Source organism: Leopardus geoffroyi, chromosome B2 (genome assembly GCF_018350155.1).
Source record: "Leopardus geoffroyi isolate Oge1 chromosome B2, O.geoffroyi_Oge1_pat1.0, whole genome shotgun sequence".
NCBI classification, from domain to species: Eukaryota; Metazoa; Chordata; class Mammalia; order Carnivora; family Felidae; genus Leopardus; species Leopardus geoffroyi.
In genome coordinates, this window is record NC_059332.1 from 113,547,907 (window position 1) to 113,567,673 (window position 19,767).

Genomic DNA, 19,767 nt, shown 5'->3' on the forward strand with positions numbered 1-19,767 from the left:
ATACTGTATTCCTGGGGTGGCTGGCTGGGTGGTTCAGTCAGTTGAGAGTCCCACACTTGATTTCGGTTCACTTGATTCCAAGGTTCTGGGCCCAAGCTCTGCATCAGCAAGCCTGCTTGGGATTCTCTCTTTCTCTCCCTCTGCCCCTCCCCCATTCACTTGTTTTCTCTCTCTCTCTCTCTCTCTCTCTCTCTCTATCTCTCTCTCTCTCAAATTAAAAAAAAAAAAAAAATGTTGTATTCCTAAACTTGGGTAGTTCTTCTCTCTCCTCTACCTTTGCAAATCCTTTGTTTCTCAAAACAGTACCCCCCACAATGATTTCTCCTTAAACTGGCAGTAACCATCTTTTTCTCTGTCTACACTTGACTGGTGAATAACCCACAGGCACAGAGGCACTGGGGGAAGGAATGGAAGTTTAACACCTTTTCCTCTTATAGGAGCAATCTCCTATAAGTTTCTAACTTCAGAAATATTGAGGACTAAAGCCAGTGAAGGAATGTGTTCTATGTCATAGAGATGAAACTATATAGAGTTAACAAGGAATTCATCGCTTAAATCAATGGGTACCAAACCTGGCTTTGTGATAAAGCCATCTGGAAACCTTTAAACAAACAGACCTAGGTCCTTCCCTGAACATCCTGCAGCTTTGGATTTAGAATGGAATGCTAGAATCGCTAGGCATCCTCTGTACGTATTGTGATAAACAAAGGAAGATAATTGTGTTCTTATTTTGCTTCAATGTTCTATAGCTTTTGATACCATTGACCATCACCCATTTCTTTGACACCCTCTTTTGTTCTATCATTCCTTCCCAGTCTTTCTCCTTTGTTTCTTCATTAAATGTTACCCCTTAAAAGACCTTCTGTTGGAAACCAATTTGACAATAAATCTCATATATTAAAAAAAGAAAAGACCTTCTGTGTTTCTCATTATATATACAATTGCCTGCACCTAATTAATTCTGTCTTATATACCAATCATGTCCAGCTATCTTCAGTCTAGAACTTTCTACTGGGCCCCCAAAACATATATACCTAATAGTTTTCAATATTTGGATCATCCCTGGATCAGAAAAATTCAAGGCAGATTGTGCCCTAAACTGGGTTTCTTATTTCCACCATTGTCCCTGTCACTTTCCCTACAACTCCTGCTTCCTATTTTCTCCATCACAGTAACTGATACCACCACCCACCCAGTCCCCAAAGCCAGAATGTGGACATAATCTTGCTTCTCAGTCATCTTCCCACACTGGTCTGCACTACCTCCAGCTTATTCTATCCATTTGATATCACTAGGATCTCTTCCTCCCTTGCTGACTCTTCTGTGGACAACTGATGATGTTTCGATTGTAGGAAATGTGAACCAGACTTATTGGCTGGCTTGCTTGGGATATCCAGCTTCCCCTCCCCACCCCCAGCCCCATTACTCTCCCACCTTAAATGCATGTTTTAGTTCAAATGTCTCCTCTAAAAAATGTTCCCTGTCTAGTTAAGGTGTAGTGTACCCCCACCTCTGTCATAGCATTTAACTACAGTCTTCTACAGATGTGGACTACTTGGGGCTTTTGGCACTGTGTCTTTAATATCGTGTCCTAAAAACAGCATAGGATCTAGTATGTAACATACTTCTAAGTGTTAATTGGATGGATGCATGAATAAATTAGCCTATAGTCTCATAGATAAAAATATTTAAATACCTTATTCCTTAAAACTAAAATAATGCATAGACTTTATATAATATTTAGAAAACTACAAAAAAGCAAAAAGGAGGAAAAAGCTTGTAATTTGTTACACCAAGCCAACTACAGTTTATTTTTATTTTTGTAGACTTTTGGCCTTTTTTCTGTGTATGAATTAATATAATGATAGTATGTGTATATCTGTATGTATCTGATAATTGGATGTGTATGTGTGTGTGAATGGTATTATGTAAACTGCTTTTACTTACATGTATCTTTCTTTGCCACTAAATATTGAGTGTGCATTTAGTAAGCATGCATTACTTTTCCATTAAGAGGTAAAATCATAAAAATGAGAATTGATTCTCCTCTTAAACTAGATTTACAACAGAAAGATTTCCAAATCCTAAGGACCCTCATGAAGACTAAACAAAATCCTCTCAAGAGCATTTTCCTTGGAGAAAAAAGGATGAATTAAAGGAATCAAACACTAACCTAGTTTTCTAGTATGAAATCTTTAACCATAGTTAGTGCTGAATTTTCTGACCAAAAGTCCTCTTGCTTTTAACAGGTTCAAGGTTAAATTGAAATCTTTGATGACTGTCGGTGCCAGTAAGATTATGATGTTAAATAATCTCACTAGAGCAGCTTAGGCCCTACTTAGCCCAAACAGGTATATTTCAGAATACAAACCCTATAATTTTCAGGTATAACATGCAATTGTATCATTCTATATTCTTGTTGTGATGTTTAAAGATAAAAGTGTTATTACTAAAAAAAAAAAAAAAAAAAAGTCTCTAAAGCTATCCGTAAAGAAATTATCTTTCTCTCTTTGTATTTAACACAAGTTTAAGTTCTGGAAAACTGCTAAACAAATGTAAGTTATAGAATCATTAGTCACTTATGTCAATGTTCTTTTCTTTTAATGCCTTCAAATGTTTTGAAGTGATGTTGCTTCCTCCCGTTCTTTTTCTGGTCACTTTACCTTTTGCTTTTATTAACTTAAAGTTCTAGAAATTCATCATCACCTTCTAGAAGCACTATTAGTCAGCCACCCTTCAGTATTTTCAGTAACCAGCTTTGGCAAAAGTGTCAAGTTAATCAGTGACTGTATAGCCAGACCTAAGTTCATGGAAACATAACCCCCTTTGTAGGAGCTCTTCGCTGGGGTGGCTGTGTTTTCTGACGCAGGAGTGAACACCAGCACTTTGGAGTGTAGATCGTGGCCTGTTTCCGCTGCAGAATAGTTCATGCCAATGGGTGCTGCACACACTGTTTGGGAGTAAGTATGTAGGAAGTAATTATTGCAAGCTGAAAGGCCTGCAGGAGCCAGGGGGGAGGAATGGTGGGAGGGAAGCTTGGGGGGCTAGTGTTAGTCACCAGCTCTAGGGACCAGCTGTTGCGTACCTGTGTGCCTTTGTACCTCCAGCGGAATGCTGCTGTGTGGGAATGTGAGCCTTGGGTTGCTTGGCCTTCCCATCTTTTTCAAAAGAAGTTGAATATGTGTGTCAAATTTCCCCAATTTTTAAGTATTAGCCAGTGTTTTAAATAAAAAAGTACAGATGCTGAGTCCAAGGTATGGGCCACCATCCTGAGGCCTCCAGTGTTGATATTAATATAAACTTTTAATTTTTTCTTTTTTCTTTTTTGAGAGAGAGAGAGGATGGAAGTGTGGGGCAGGGAGCAAGGGAGGGAGGAAAGAATCCCACAAAGTACAGAGAGAGAAGCAGGGCTCACCCGAAGTGGAGTTCGTGCTCACCTGATGTGGGACTCAAACTCATGAACTATGAGATCATGACCTGAGCTGAAGTCAGATGCTTAACGACTAAGCCACCAGGCACCCAATTTCTTCTTATTTTTAAGTGATCCTTTTTATAACTGTAATTGTTCCGATCAATGATTCTCAGAAGAACTTCCGTGTTATTTTTGGTGAACTAGGACAATGAAGCATATTTAGTTGGTATTTTGTAAATAAATTTTCTTTTTATGAATACACTAAGATCTTTAAGAATGAGCATTACACCAGGGCAGTACTAACCATTGGTTTCATTTGGAATTGTAGAATATTGAATCTGAAAGGGACCTTACAGGGCAAGGAGAATGACCTTTTTCATATAAGGACCTTGGGTCAGGCCATTGAGGTAGGTTTTCAGAGGTGGTAGTTTCTTAGTACACAACCTCTGTGATCCGCAGTGCTTTGCGTTCTTGGGCTTCCCTGGCTGTATTCAGAATGGGGCCTGGGGAAGTTTTAGATTGAAGTGCACTGGACTATCTTAAATTTATAATCAACAATACAAGTGAATGAGAGGACTGCCTACATGTATATTTCCTTACTCTCTGGGTCACATTCTTACTCTCTTCTTCCCTTTCCTTGTCGTCTTATTTCCCATTCTCTGTGCCATAACATATGTTTCTAATGCATAGCTAGTAAATTGTTTGATGGTTCCTGCTTATAATTTTTAAATCAGGTGGTTGAGGGATTGTATCTTGCTGTGTATTTCTTTTCCTACTGGTGAGTGGCCCTTGATAAGACAAGAATGCCTTAACTGCTTCTAGGTCATTTTGGTCAAGTTTGTTGGTCTATGTGGTAGCAAGATTTTAGATAATCACATGGAAGGGACTTTGTAAAAGGTCTGTCTGAAAGTAGATAGAACTTCCTTGTACATTTAATGTTTCAGACACCTATTATGAGGAGCTAGGTTTTCTTCTCTTCATTTTAGAAGCTCAGAGAGATTAGGGAACTTTCCCAAAGCCTCCAGCTAGTAACAAATGGAACCAGTTCGGGAGTTCAGGTCTTTCTTTACCTTAGACATGTGTGCTTTTTTACTTTACCTCACAACTATGTTTAAATAAATAAATAAATAAATAAATAAATAAATAAATAAGGGGAAAAAAGGTAACAGTAACTAAAATCCCACCATAGCTAATTTTAAGAAAATACATCGTAATTGTACCTAAAGCCCATATACCTAAAGTGTGAATAGTAATATTTTGTTCCAAGCATCAACTCAGATTTTTTTTTTTTTAATACAATTTATTGTCAAGTTGGCTAACATACAGTGTATATAGTGTGCTCTTGGCTTTGGGGGTAGATTCCCATGACTCATCGCTTACATACAACACCCAATGTTCATCTCAACAAGTGCCTTCCTCAGTGCCCATCACCCATTTCCCCCTCTCCTCCACACCCCCATCAACCCTCAGTTTGTTCTCTGTATTTAAGAGTCTCTTATGTGTTTGCCTGCCTCTATGTTTGAAACTACTTTTTTCCCTTCCCTTCTCCCATGGTCTTCTGTCAAGTTTCTCAAGTTCCACATACATCAACTCAGATTTTTCATCATGTTTTATATCCCTCAACCCTCTAGTTTTGTCAGTTACGGAGTTTTAAGGAAACAACAGTGAGACTAACCATAAAGGAAATGGTGAAGCATATTGCTTGAGACCATGAACTGACCTAAGGTTGATCCCAGATCTACCCATAACAAACTGTGTGGTGTTGGTCAAGTTAATCTGTTTGAGCATCTCTTTCTTCTTATGTTAAACAGAAATGATAATTATACTGGCTACCTCATGGGGTTATTATGAGGGAAAAAATGAACTTGTCAATGCACTTAAAGTTATGTATGCCACTCCCCTTACTATTACTTCTCTTAATGCTTTGCTGCCTCTGAGGTAAGGCTGCTGCCTTCCAAGAACTTATATCATTTACCTTCTTTGAATTTCTTTTTCATAGATGACAATTTTATCTGCTAAACGGGGATTTGTAACTTGAATATGATGGCTTCTTTGGAGTGAATCCCTAAAGGAGCGTTGTGGTGATGATAAGGATCTTTGAAGTTTATGAAGAAATGTAACTAAGCTCCAATTTGTAACTAGACAGAAAACCTACACAAAGCCTGAGTACCAGGTTTTGGTGTATTAGCTGCTGCTGGATGAGTTGGCGCTGGTTTTGTGCCTGGAGGAGAATGTGGGCAAGCTTCTCCTGTGTCTGCTGCCATGTCTGGGCTCTGGTCTTGATCTCTTGGCTGGATCACTAATGTAGCCTTCTCAACAGAGCCTTTGTTTCTAGTCCCATCTTTTCCTGACCTTCTCTACTTGGCTCCACAGTGGTCTTTCTAAACTATAGATCTGGCCAGGCCACTTCCTACTAAAGCCCTGGCTGTTGCCTCCACAGTGTCCACAGTGATGCTTTCTCAAGCTTCAGTCACTCACATTCCTTCACCAATATTCCCATGTCTGCATACCATCTGTCCTACTGTTTACTTAATAGTTGTCTTTAGAAAACTTTTGTCAGTTATGTTTTTACTTAGCCTTTTCCTGAGCAGTAATATCTGTGAAATCAGAAGTTTAATGTGCCAGCTGTATTTACTACTAGTATTCTTTAAGTAAAACTGTAGCTATTAAAATCTGTTCCTCTGTGTACCATCTGAAGTCACTGGAGCCACTCCTAATACACTTTGGAGAACAGTAGCCTCAGGGTAAAATCCAAGCAGTTTATCTTGTGCTCAGCACTTTCTGTGACCCACCCAGTTACCCAGCCCCTCTGGCTTTTTCATTCTCCTTTCCGGCCATTCCATTGAACAAAGACTCCCTCTTGCTCTTTCATTCCACCCCTCAGGGATTCCTGCTCTGCACCTCCCTGCTCAGATGCCAACTGTCTTCTGTCCCTGTGTTGTTGGAACTGTTTGGATTTTTTGTTTGCTCCTTTAACCTGCGTCCTCTAGGGCAGAGCCTGGGTCTCCTGCATCTCCATGGCCATGTCCTCATTACAAAATCCTCAATTAGAAGTCATCCGCGACCTGACTACATTGCCCTTCTTTCTATTGTGTCCACTTTGCCCTCCTTCTAGCATCACCCTGCTCTTAAATGCCATGTCTTTTTGCACATGTTCCCTGCAGTAGAATGCCATTTCCCCTCCCTCAGCAGTCAGAGTAACGATGGCCCCTGGCCTCTGATCCCAGCCTGAGAGGATTCTTCTCTAGGCTTACCCTTGTCATCACTCTTTTTTAAAAAATAAGAATAATAAAGGAAAGAGGCAGCAGCATAAGAATGGATGTTAGAGCAAAGGTACAAGAGCCTCTTGCTGGAGGAAAGAGCACATTTTGGAGATTGGCACAAAATGAAGCTCTCAGGCACCCCCAAGGAGTTTGAATTTGTCCTTAAACCTACAGGGAGACTTTGGAAGGATTTTAGACAGCTGGGTGAAAGTGATCAGATTTGCATTTTATAAGATCACATCTGCCTTCCTGTCGTTTCTTCCTGGCTTCCTTCCAGGACTACTTCTCTTGCTTCCCCCTTAAATATTTGGCTCTGTAGGATCTAGCACTTGACCTCATTCCCTGCTCACATATGTTACCACGCCCACTGCTACCTGATACTGGCCAGTGTGGACGTAATTACTGGTAATTGTATTGCCTTGACCAGAGGTATCCTTAGGCAGCCAAGGCCAGGGAAGTTCAGTGACTCATCAGAAACCACAGGTAAGTTCCTGAGTGGGTTTCAAAAAAAACCGTCAACAGGCTTTGAGAAGTCAAGACAAACGATGACTGTTGAGATTGACAGTGGATCACTTTTGAGAAAATCAGCTTCACTGAAGTAGGGAGGGAGTCAACAAGGTTAAAAACTCTGCCTCCATCCAGAGAGTATCTGAGGCAGGTTTAACAAAGGGCATATGCTAAAAGGTTAATAAAATCAGAATAGAAGAATTCCAGAATGAAAAGAAGTTGGAAGATATGCTAACCCAAATGCTAACAATATGCTCTGAAGGGAAGATTGCATATGGGAGGGAGTTTTAGGGAGAAACAAAATCCAGAGGCTTTTATATTGATGGATGGGGAAATGCAAGTAGGTTTGTGGATTAAGATGAAGGAAATGAAGTCATGGAGAGGTAGGGTGGAAGTAATGGAGGAAGTTCACCAAGCATCAGGACTGCCGAAGTACAGACAAGAGGGTTAAAATGGGTAAAAGAGAAGTTCCTTCTTCTGAAGAGAAAGATGCTAAGAGGGAAGGTGGAGGGGAGTGCATTATTGGGATGGTACAATGGAGAGTCCTCTGTTCAGAGAGGAAGACAGGTAGGAGAGCGAGGTAGAGGGCTTGCAAAAGCAGAGGTCTGGCATAGCTCCTGCTTAGAGAGTAGAGGAAATGAGTTAGGGGTCAGTAGGGAGCCCCATGAGGGAGGGAGGGTTTTCTTAGCCAAGGTTAGGTGCCTTTGATTTGTAGTGAATCCATTAAGCACAAATAAGAAAACCCAGCAACATCCATCGTCCCAAGAGAGGAGTCAGCAAGGTGATTGTTTCTGTGAGAAGGTGTTTGGAAGGGCAGGTGCGGTAGGAGGATCAAAGCTGAACTTCTAGGTCATGCCAGTGAGGATGAAATGGAAAGATTGGTCTGAAGTATGTGAATCCAGGAGGGGCTGATGGGGAGAGAGGAAGAGTGGGGGTCAAGGTGAAAGCAGAGCTGGAATGGAAAGGAGGAGGAGTGGGTGAAGGGGAGGTCTGCAAAGGGACAAGGAGGGAATTTCCAGAACTTTGAGGCCTGTCTCCAGAGGTCAGGGTTAATTTCTGAGAACTAATGACCAGGAAAACCCAGTTAGCCAAAAAGAACCATTCCAAGAATTAGGTTAAATAAACTTACAGTCACTCTAATATAGAAGGAAAAAAAGATGAGGTCATATCCTCTTCCTTGGCCCCCCCCCCCCCCCGCCATTAAGTTGTAAAAAATAAACAAAGGGTAGAGAATTGAGCAGAAGTAGAACTAGAAAGAGGGACATTGATTCCTTCCATTTGGTCTCCAGAGGCCGAAGAATTAAGTAATCAGATTGGTTCCAAATGAACTTTAATGTTCTCTTGTGGCACAGGCCATTTTAGTTCTTCATTCCTTTTGCTTTTCCTTCAGAAGCATAGTATGAGGGCCATGTCCACGTGAGAGAACGAGTTTTTATGTGAGAGGCTGTTGTTGAGGGAAATTAGGGTGTCCTGGTGCCCTGAACATATCTGAGAGAAGGGACATGAACATTTTCCATTAGGATGCCCCATTTGCGGAACATACTTTTGAGGTTTCTCATCTCAGCTTACCTGAGGCTTCCCAAGGTTGGAGTGACTTTGTTGGTGGCAGAGATAGAGCCTACCCCCTGAAACCAGAAGGAGGCTATTCAGGGCTTCTCTCTTGTCCATTTCAGCCAGTGGAGAAGCATTCCTAGAAGCACGGCTGAGGTGAGGCAGCTGTTCTGTGATGTTGCCCAAGCATGGAACAGAGTCTTGGCAGTGCTGTGAGCCTATTGACAGAAGGTATAGGAGGAAGAAGAGCTAGAGGGCAGCATGTGCCTTAAGGGCCACCTAAGGCACCTCACTAATATTACTTAAGCTTCATTAATGAAACCCAAAGCCAAGGAAATAGTTGACCTATACTATGCGACATCTGACTGTGGACAGGTACGAAAATGTATTGTCTTCCTTGCAGTAGAGAATTCATAAAAGAAGAGGCAGTTAGCTTAGACTAGCTGGAACATTTCCAGAGAGGGTGTGTTTGAGCACATTATTGAATGTGCTAAGCCTCAATTTCCTGATCTTTAAGTTGGGCATGGTAATACTTGGCCTCTTAGAGCTGCTGTACAATGTAACATCCTTGAGAGAGGGAATCACATCTTTTTAGGTCACTGATTATGTCATCAGTATTGCTTAAAACATAAGCTCACTTCTCTGTTTAATATTAAAAATTTTTATTACTCTGGCCCTCTTTTCTGTGATACTTTGAGAATACCCCTTCCCTCCTTTCTAGATCCTGTTTTCTATGGTAAGTCCAAAATGCTTCACCCAGTGTAAAGGGCTGCTCTGGCTGCTCTTTGACACACTACAGGCTGTTCCAGAATAGGACACTCTGGCAACAAACAAATCCAGAGGCTTGATTCACCACTCACTGGAAACCCAGCAGTCCCAAGGGAAGAGGTTTGGGAGAAGAGGCCCTTTTATCAGGTCATCCCAGATTCCTGCCCCAGACTGAGATATTTATTGTAGAGAGAATGGCATTGGCAGGCAAGAATGCTTTATGCCAACATTGACGTTGTCCCCACCCCTACACCTTGTTATAGCTTCTGAGAAACTTACACATATGACATAAGTAGCCATTTCCTTCCCTGGTATGCCCAGTGTGGCAGGTAATTTGGTCTAAGTTTTACCATCAGCACACTCTGCCCAAATTGAACTATTCCCAAAATAATCATGGCATTCATAAGGATCCCAGGTTATCAGTCTAAACCATTCCCTCCACTACCTTGAAGAGTTTCTTTTCAAGAAGCGTGGGTGGGGAAAAGGATATTGCCTTTTTCTATGGGTTTACCTCTATTTGGAACACTTAATTAATCAGAGATGGTTTAATCTGAACTTCAAAAGGGAGGGTATTAGGCACAGGATTCTTCCTTCCCAGGAAATCTTTTGGACTTTATACAAATCTTCCCTCTCTCTCACCTTCTAACCCATCCCCCTCCAAGTGGATTGTAAGAAAAAGTTGTCTTCATCAAGTACGGAATGTCCAATTATACCTTCCTCGAGAATAATAAATCCTACTCACCCTCACATCTACATAATTAAAAGGACCGCTCAAAGGGTCTCCTCAAGCAACTTAATGTCTTCGTCACCAAAAAGGGAAGTGACTGGAAATTTCTAGGATAGGATCTCTCATTAAAATCTTTATTGGCCCACAGTTTGCACAATTTATATTTTCTTATTATGTCTAAGAAGGAATGAAATATGGCTGGGGGGTGGGGGGGGGGTGCGCCTGGGTGCTCAGTTGGTTAAGCGTCTGACTTCGGCTTGGGTCACAATCTTGCAGTTCATGTGTTTGAGCCCTGTGTCGGGCTCTGTGCTGACAGCTCAGAGCCTGGAGCCTGCTTCAGGTTCTGTGGCTCCCTCTCTCTCTGCCCTTCCCCCATTCATGCTCGCTCTCTCTCTGTCTCTGTCTCTGTCTCTCTCTCAAATGTAATTTTTTAAAAAGAAAGAATGAAATCTTAATTCCAAATCTGCACCTCCCTCCTCATTCCCTTGCAGTCTTGCACAGGGATATGTGTCAGCATGAGCTTTTATCGTGCTTCTTCCGTGTCTATACTTACACAGTGACTTTCCCTATGAGGGTCAAATATTGGAGAACAAATGAGCAGTCTTTCATGGAAAGTAGGTCCAAAAAGTGACAAAAATGTGTCTGGTGTCAGAACCAGGAAGTTAACTGGGAAGCAATTTAGAAATCAGTGTGGAATAAGGGGAGGGCTTTCTAGTATGATTGAAAGAACCCTAATTGTCACCTCAGAAGATCTAGCCCTGGCTGTGATGCTGATGGTAGACTTCAGAGCCCCCATTCTCTCATATTTAAGGAGAGTTAGTTGAATTAAATAAAACCAATATCCCCATCAGCTCTAATATTCCTGAAGATAATCTCTATGAGGGCAATACTGGGAGTTGAAGGAAGCAGTGCCCTCTGGCCAGAGACCACCAGAAACCTACTGAAGTTGAATGAGTTGGGTTGATTCATTGCTGTGAGAGTGAATGCACACCATGGGACTGTGGGCCATCTCAGAAAGAGGGTGCTAGAAAGGAGGGCAGGATTTAGATTTGTGTTAGGTGATTCAGGGGAGGACTTACGGGAGTGGACATTTGGTCTAGATTAGATGCTATCAGGAAGCAGAGGTCATTCTATGATTGGATATCTTACAAGTCTTATCTAAGAGGAAAGAAGGAAGGAAGGAGTAGACTAAAGAGCTCAATGCTATAATTAGTAAAGCAGCAGAGTCACTCATCACCCAGATTGGAGGGCTGTTGGTCATTTTTGTGGCTGGACAATGTTCCTGTTTTTAGTTTGTGTTCAGATATGAGACCTCAGAGGGGTCTTGTTTTTGTCGTGATTCATCATGGTCAAAGAGTGGTCTTGTCAGATGTTGATGTTTTGTGAAATTGTTTATGTTCAACAGGAGAATATGAGGACCTCGCTGTGAGTGCCACGCCAGCTTTTAACAACACTTGGGCCTGGCTGATAGGCCCAGGCTAGCTGGCGGGTATCAGGGACTGCTTTTTCATTTCTCACAGGAAAACTAGCGAACAAATAATTAGGAAATCCTTTTATTCATTGTAGATATGAGCATAGTAAATATCTTCCTTTCCAAGAGTTAGAGTGAAGCATATTTGTGTCTCTATTACAAAATATAGTTGAGATGGACTCTCTCTCTCTCTCTTTCTCTCTCTCTCTCTCTCTCTCTCTATATATATATATATAAAATATATTTAACACTATAATATATTTAATATATATTTATATTTACTTATATAAAAATATATTTATGTTTAATATATATTTATATATTTATATGTTATATTTAATAAATATATTATATTTATATATTTTATATATTAATATATAAAATATATGTAATATATAATGATATATAATAGTATATATTATATCATATATTATATTATAATATATAATAATATAATATATGATATAATATTTATATATTTATATATATATTTAATATATATATTTAACACTATAAGTGTTAGGAAACTGAAGGAGTTATCGTTGTATACTCATCAAATTTCTCTGGGGTGGTGATTAATATTTTCTAAGTTAATTTTTCATAGGAGAATGTATACTGCATGGTATAAATGCTTTTGAATGCTGCTATTCAAAAGAGAGAGAGAGAGAGAGAGAGAGAGAGTGTGTGTGTGTGTGTGTGTGTGTGTGTATTGCTGATGGGAAGACAAACAATGATATCATTCCTAAAAAGGGCAATATTGTTTTTACATAGCAAGTTTAGAAGGGAATTGCTCCTCTGACAACACAGTCCCACTTCTGGGAATATATCCTACAACTATACCTGTACACGTGTGAAGTGACTCACATGTGAAGTTATTCGTCACAGCATTATTTGTAACAACACAGTCTTGGAAACCACCCAAGCGTCCATCTATAGAGGATGATTATATAAGCGCTGGCTAATCCACAGAGTAAAGTACTGTGTGGCTGTAAAAGAAAGAATGAGGAAGCCATATGTATATTGATATGGAAAGATAATAGGATGTATTGTTAAATAAAGACAGCAAGACAGAGAATAGTGCAATCTTCTGTAGAAATGGAAGACGAAAAGAATATATATTTATATTTATATCTATATAACATTACAAAAATATACAGGAAATGAATAAAGTGGTCACCTATAAAGGAAAAGGGTGAGCACAGAATTTGGTGGACAGCGATGTGGGTGAGAAGGAAACTTCTCATTATTTGCCTTTTAAAATACAGTTTTGATGCTAGAATCAGGAAAATGTCCTGCCTATTCCAAAAATTAACTTAAAGATCCATATGATATAAAATATGTCTTTCTCCCATGCCATTCCATTCTCCAGAGGTAACCATTTCGATCAGTTTCTTATATACCCTTTCAGAATAGTCCATTGTACTAACTAGTCCAGGAGCTCCAGAGAAACAGAACCAAAAGGATATGTATATATAAATACATATAGAAAGAAGGATTTGTTTGAAGGAATTGGTTTACGTCGTTGTGGGAGCTAGCAAGTCTGAAATCTACAAGGGGAGGCTGATAGGCTGGAGACCCGGGGAGAACTTGGATTGTAGTCTCACGTCTGAAGGCTATTTAGAGACAGAATTCCTTCTTATTCAGGTGTCCTCAGTCTTTTTCTCTTAAGGCCTTCAACTGATTGCATGAGGCCCACTCACATTATGGAGGGTAATCTGCTTTCCTGAAAGTCTGCTGATTTAAATGTTAATCACTTCTAAAAAACACCTTCACAGCAACATCTACACCAGTGTTTGACCCAAAAATGGCCAAGTTGATGTCATATACAATTAACCATCACATCAATGTACAATTATATCTATATCTGTGTTTTTTTAAAAGAATAGAAATGATAGTATATCATGGACATGGATGCACACCTTGTCTTGGATGCCAACTCTCCATGCGGAGTAGGAGAAATCTCAAAGGAAATATACTCTTAAAGTATATGAAAATTGATAATCCTGTATTATGACAGGAAGGATATGATTAATATAAAAAGGAAAACAACAGCTTTGAAACCACTTTGGTAGTGGTTCATGTTTACATTCTATAAAAGTTTCCACAAATTGAAAAGGAAAATACTGACTTCACAGCCACAAAGAGCTAATTCATGAAAGAAAAGCTATAGCCAGGAAGAAAACATTTGAAACTTGTTCAGTGCATCAACACTCAGAGAAATGCCGAGTGCATAAGGTAAAACTTAAATATGTATTAAATTATTTTTCTAGAAAAAGCATAAGCAAGATTGTTATGGAACTTTAATGCAAACTAAACTGCTGGTGTCAAGAGTAAACTAGTGAGCCTTTCAAAAGCCACCTGGCAGGATGAATCACAAGATATAAAATCATGCCCTTTGACTCAGTAATCCTGTTTCTGGGAACTCACCTTGAGGAAATAATGCAAAAGATGGTGAAAGGCATAGAGCCTGAGGATGTTCACTGTAATGTGAACATGGGAAGAAGCTAAATATCCTGACAACACAGGAATTCAGATTATTTATGACTTAGTACTTTCATGAAATTAGTCAATATGAATCCGTACAAAGACTAGCAACATGGCAAATGTGCGTGATTTAATGTTATGTATAGCAAACAATTATATTTTGGTCCTGATGTGACAATGAAAACTATATGCATGTGGACAAGAGCAGATAGGAGTATAGAAACCTAAAAACCTTTTGCTGCATTGGGATTTCAGAATTGTGGGGGTCATTTCTTTTTTGTTTTAGTTCTCTTAATATTTGTCTTAGTCAATTTGTGCTGCTATACCAGAATGCCATAAGACTGGGTGGCTTATAAATGACAGAAAGGTATTCCTCACAGTTCTAAAGGCCGGGAAGTCTAAGATCAAGGTGCTGGCGGATTTGTCTGGTGAAGGCCCACTTCCTTGTTCATAGACAATTATCCTTTCACTGTGTCACATGGTGAAAAGAGGCCTCTTTTTATAAGGGCACTAATCCCAATCATGAGGGCTCATGACCTAAGCACTTCTCAAAGGTCCTATATCTAAATACCATCACATTTGGGGTTAAGCTTCAACATATGAATTTGGGGGGGATACAAACATTCAAGCTATAGTGATGTTGTTATAATATTTTTACAATCACAACTTCTTAAAAATTAGCAATAAGTTAATATTGCCCCAGACAGTAGGCTTACATTGAAATTCCCATTTTGTAATTAGAAAAGACTTTAAGAATCATCTGATCATACCTGTCACTCTCTCCACCCACTGTGATGGATGTGGGAGTAGAATCAAAGGTTAGAGAGCCTGTGATTCTCATACCTGGGGGGATATTGCAGGTGCTGGGATCAGAGTTCTTATTCTCTGCTTGGGAATTAGCCATCTCTCTATTGATTTAGTTTGGTAAGATGCTACAGTACCTCCAGGTGTTAAATATGTGTAAGAGAACAGAGAAATAGGAAGCCAACCACATTTCCGTGTCAATAAATCAGGTCTCTTTCTAATATTAAAACAACAATTAGTATTATTTACTTTGTAGCTATTAAAGGTGTTTTGTTAAAATGATAACAGTGCTTCAGTTACATAAAAACCCACTGAAGTATTGTTTATCTTTTCCAGTTAAATTTTCAGATCAGTTTTTTTTTTCCCATTGAATACAAGTGTCCAATAAATGAAGACCCAACAAGGAGAAAATATTTGATGTAAAGATTCCATTGTGTGTTTCAATTTTACGTCCCCTCTCTTGACCTTTTCCTCAGATTGAGACAGGTTCTCAGTGTCTGTGGGCTTCTACTTTCACTAGTTGACTTATTTTCCAAATTTGGAATGCGCTCGTAGAGGTCATCTTCACAGTGCGAATTTTCCCAATTAGCAAAACAGATTTGCCAAGCAGGAAAAGGATGGTTGCAAGTGCCCAACTTCCTACTTCTGCCTGCCAGGAAAGTAGATTTGGTGTTAACTCCTGTGACGAATGTATTTTTCAGGGTGGATCACTTGTACACGTTCTTTGTTCAGTGGTCTCCTGACGTCTATGGGAAAGATGCCAAAGAGCAAGGCTTTGTGGTCGTGGAAAAGGAAGAACTGAATATGATCGACAACTTCTTCAGTGAGCCAACCACCAAGAGCTGGGAGGTGAGCACTCAAGAGGGGCTAGACTGTTGTGGCCATTAAATTACACTATGCAATCAAAATTTTCTTGTGTCCAGATACCAAGAACTGCTTGGCTGGCAAGAAGTTAGATTTCCTGTGCACTTTTGAAGTTATAGAGGGAAATAACTTTATTCCTCTGTTTGAGCCAGTTGTGTGTGTCACATAAATACCACCACTATTACCGCTGCCAGGCCATTTCACTTTCCTTTTTAAAAACTGCTAATGGGTCCCCTTTATGTACAGGATGAAATTCAGGCTCCTTAATGTGGTCTGAAAAGCCCTTCATAATTTTTTTGAGCACTTACCAAGCCCTTCTCAGTGGCACAATGGATGAGAGAAGCAGAATTTAGCATCAAGGAGTACAGATGAATCATTATAATATAATGAGATAATTGCCATTATAGGGGAAGTGCCAAGTGCTGTAGGAGCATGGGGCCAGGCACCTGAATGGAGCCAGGGGGATCAGTTAAAGCTGCCCAGAAGGAGTGATCTGAACAAACATCAGAAGGGGGAGTTCAGGCAGTTGGGGTAGAATAGGACACGGGCCATGTTCTGGCCAGAGAGGAAAATCTGTGCAGAGGAATGTCAGAGGGAGAAACAGGATTTGGGACATTTGATAAACTAACAGGTTCAGTGTGGCTGGACCATAGGGTGCAAAGCTGAAGGAGGGGCAAGAAATGAAGCAGGAAAAGAAAGTAAGGACACATCACAAAGGACCTATGGATCATGTCTATCTTCCTAAAGACAGTGGGAAGGCACTGAACTGTTTTAAGTCTGGAGAAGTGTACACACATATGCATTTCAGAGAGCTCTCTCTTTCTGGCAGACATTCAAGAGATTGGAGGAGTTGGACAACACTTGAGGCTCAGAGACCCATTAGGAGGCCCGTGCAGGATCAATGTCGAGAGATAATGGTTGCTGCAAGAGTGGCAGTGGGGGTGGAGAAAATTGAGTGCTTTTGAAGGATAATTAGAAACTGGAATACACAGTATTTTGTGAGTAATTAATTATGTGTGGAAAGTAAGGAATATATGGAGATTGAACTCTTTGTTTTTAGAGTGGGAACTGAAGGGGCAGTGGTACCTGCCTTTTGCTGAGATAGGAGCATAGCAAGAGTATTAGATTTAGTAGAAAATGCTCTGCATTCTGGTTTTAATCTAAATTTGAGGTGTCTGTGGAATGTTCAAGAGACAGAATAAAACTTAGGAGAAATATCTAAAGACATGATTTGGCAATCAGTGGCAAAGTTGAAGTTATGAGTATAGATGAGGTCATCCTAGGAGAGTATTTACAGTGGAAAGGGAACAGGACTCAAACTAGAACCCTTAGGGATACCTGCATTTAAAGGGGCCAAAGGCAGTACACAAAGGCAGCCAGGGAAGAAGGTAGAAAACAAGGAAAGTCATGTCTTAGAGACCAAGGGAAGAGAATGTTTCGAGAGGGGAGTCATGGTCAAAATGACTTATGCTGCAGAAAAGTCAGAAGATAAGAACTGAGGTATGTCTCTTGGACTTAAAACCAAGGAGGTAGTTGGTGACTTTGACAAGAGCAGTCTCATTAAAGTGGTAAGTTCAAAATTTAGATTCTAGTGGTTCAAAGAATGAGTGGGAGATAAGTAAGTTGAACTAGTAAAGGTGGGCAAACAATTCAAATTTGGTTCTGGAGAATAAAAATGACGTGGTGAACTGGAAGAATAAGTGAGGTTGGGAAGGTTTTCCCTCTTGTGAGAGAGACTTTAACCTTTTGGATGAGGTCATTAGGAACCCAGGGTAGAAGGTCAGAAGATAAGGGAATGAGGAAAGAACTCATCAGGAGAGCAGATCTCTGAGAATTGGCAGAGAAGTGGGGATAGGGATAGGATTGGTTTTAGACAAGTGGGTGGGCAGTAGAAAAGAATAGGATGTGTGCAAATAAAATGCCGATTGAGTGGTGGTAAATTGTGGCATTTTTCATCCGATGGTTTCTTTGCAGTGGAAGGAAGGGGATCTCCTGAAGTGAAGGAGGAGTTAGAGAAATATGGAGAAGGTATGAAATAGCCTCAAGACTAGGATAAATGTGAAGGACTGTCATGGGGTAGCTGTCTGGTATGGAGAGCCCTGTTGGGTCTGCCATGTTTATAGTAGCCCCAGGATACAGTGAGGGGTGATTTTTCTCCAGGAATCCCAGCCTGGTTTTAGATTCGTCAAGTGCACAGTCGGATCCTTCCAAGGTTGGAACCTTGCCAGATTGGGACGAGCAAGGGTAATGAACCTGCCCCTTAGGTCTGATGCCTTCTGGAATGCCAGGTTCTCTCATATGTGTGCTTGTACTCACTTCCTGTCTCACTGCCTGATAGCTCTGTAGCATATTGTCCCCAAATTTATTTGCTTGTTATGTCTCCCCATAGTTCACAAAGCTTCTTATTTGAAACTACTGTTTGAAGCTGTTTAAGCCTTTCAGGCTCTTTCTTCCTTGGCTTTTTATATAAATTCTGATTTTTTTTTTTTCTTTTCTTTTTTTGCTCCTGTCTCTGGCCAGTCTTTCCAAGTCAACTTTGCCGGTCCCTTTTCTCATGCTGTCTCTGGGAGTTTGTCTTTGGCCCTCTTCTCATCTGTTACATCTTCCTTGGATGAGCTCATCAACTCTTGTAGCTTATGCTGCCTACTCCCACATCTGCCTACACCACATACCTCTTTCTCCCGAGCTGCTACTCTAGAGTTCATAGCCGCCCCCCAGGCACAGCTGCAAGTGCCCATGAGGCAGAGGTGGTGTGATACTGATATTCTGGCCAAGGCACTCAAGAATATCAAGTTCTGTCCTCACCTAATCAGCTCTAAGAGGCCCCCATAAGATATGTGCACAAAGGAAGCAAAGCCAGGAAATGTACATTTTCTTTTTTATTTTTAAGTTTATTTTTGAGAGAGACAGCACAAGTGGGGGATGGGCAGAAAGAAAGGGAGAGAGAGAGAGACTCCTAAGCGGGCTCTGAACTGTCAGTGCAGAGCCTGACGTGGGGCTCAAACTCTCAAAATAGTGAGATCGTGACCTGAGCCTAAACCAAGAGTAGGATGCTCAACTGACTGAGCCACCCAGGCACCCCTGAAGTGTTCATTTTCTTACTGAGACTGTGGCCTCTTGCTCCAATATGGAGTTCCAGAGAAAAGGTTAGATAACATGGTGGGCGGGGGGGGGGGGGGGGGGGGTGGTGCGGGGGAAAGGCGGTTAATCCTTGCCTGATGAGGCCTGAATATCCTGAGTGGGAGCAGCCCCCTTTAAAGGACTGCTCTGCCTCTCTCCACTAGTCCCATCCTTGAATCTCAGCTCTTGCTAACCCCAGTGGGAGGAGAGAGAGGCCACATCTACCAGTACCAGAGGGAAAGGAGCTAAAGAGGTATACAGGGAGAGAAAGGTCTGCTTCAAGATCTAGTGTGGGCCTGGGCAGTCTGCCCCAGGCCTTCTCAGACTGAGCCACTGAGGAGAATGAAAGAGAGGGCAAATCCCTCTAAGAAACTACTCTAGATCTGTGGTGGAAGAGGAGGAAAAGAAGAAGGGATGGAGAAGGAGGAAGAACTTGGTTGGCCTATTCCAAGCTCCTCGTGCTTATGCTAATACTTGTGCTCATAACTGGAGAGAGAAGTGGCTAGACTGGCCAGGGTGCCTTATCCCTGTTTTCTGGCCACATGGCAGAGAGAGTCCAAAAGTGCAATGAGCAGCAGAAAGCTTGCCACACTCCCTTGCATGCAGGAGCAGGCCCCACATACTAGCATTACCGTCAAGCCAAGCCACTGCAACAGCATTTCTGCTCCTTTGGGAAGGGGGACCGAAGGGGGACTGTCACTCCCCTGGAAGCTAGCAGGTGTCTGATCCTCGGCATGTCCAAAACAACTCATCATGCCCCCAAACTTGCTTCTTCTCACGTATTCCCATCTCAATT

At 41.0% G+C, this 19,767-nt stretch overlaps 1 protein-coding gene across 7 annotated transcripts in view; it reads left to right on the forward strand.

The window, feature by feature from the left end:
* Nucleotides 1-19,767, forward strand: part of NCOA7 (nuclear receptor coactivator 7) — a 165,329-nt gene that overhangs the window by 123,674 nt on the left and 21,888 nt on the right. For all 7 annotated transcript variants that reach the window (XM_045499481.1, XM_045499482.1, XM_045499478.1 and 4 more), the window contains one exon: nucleotides 15,689-15,836. In XM_045499481.1, coding sequence (XP_045355437.1) covers nucleotides 15,689-15,836 — 148 coding nt within the window. The remainder of the gene's footprint in view (nucleotides 1-15,688; nucleotides 15,837-19,767) is intronic.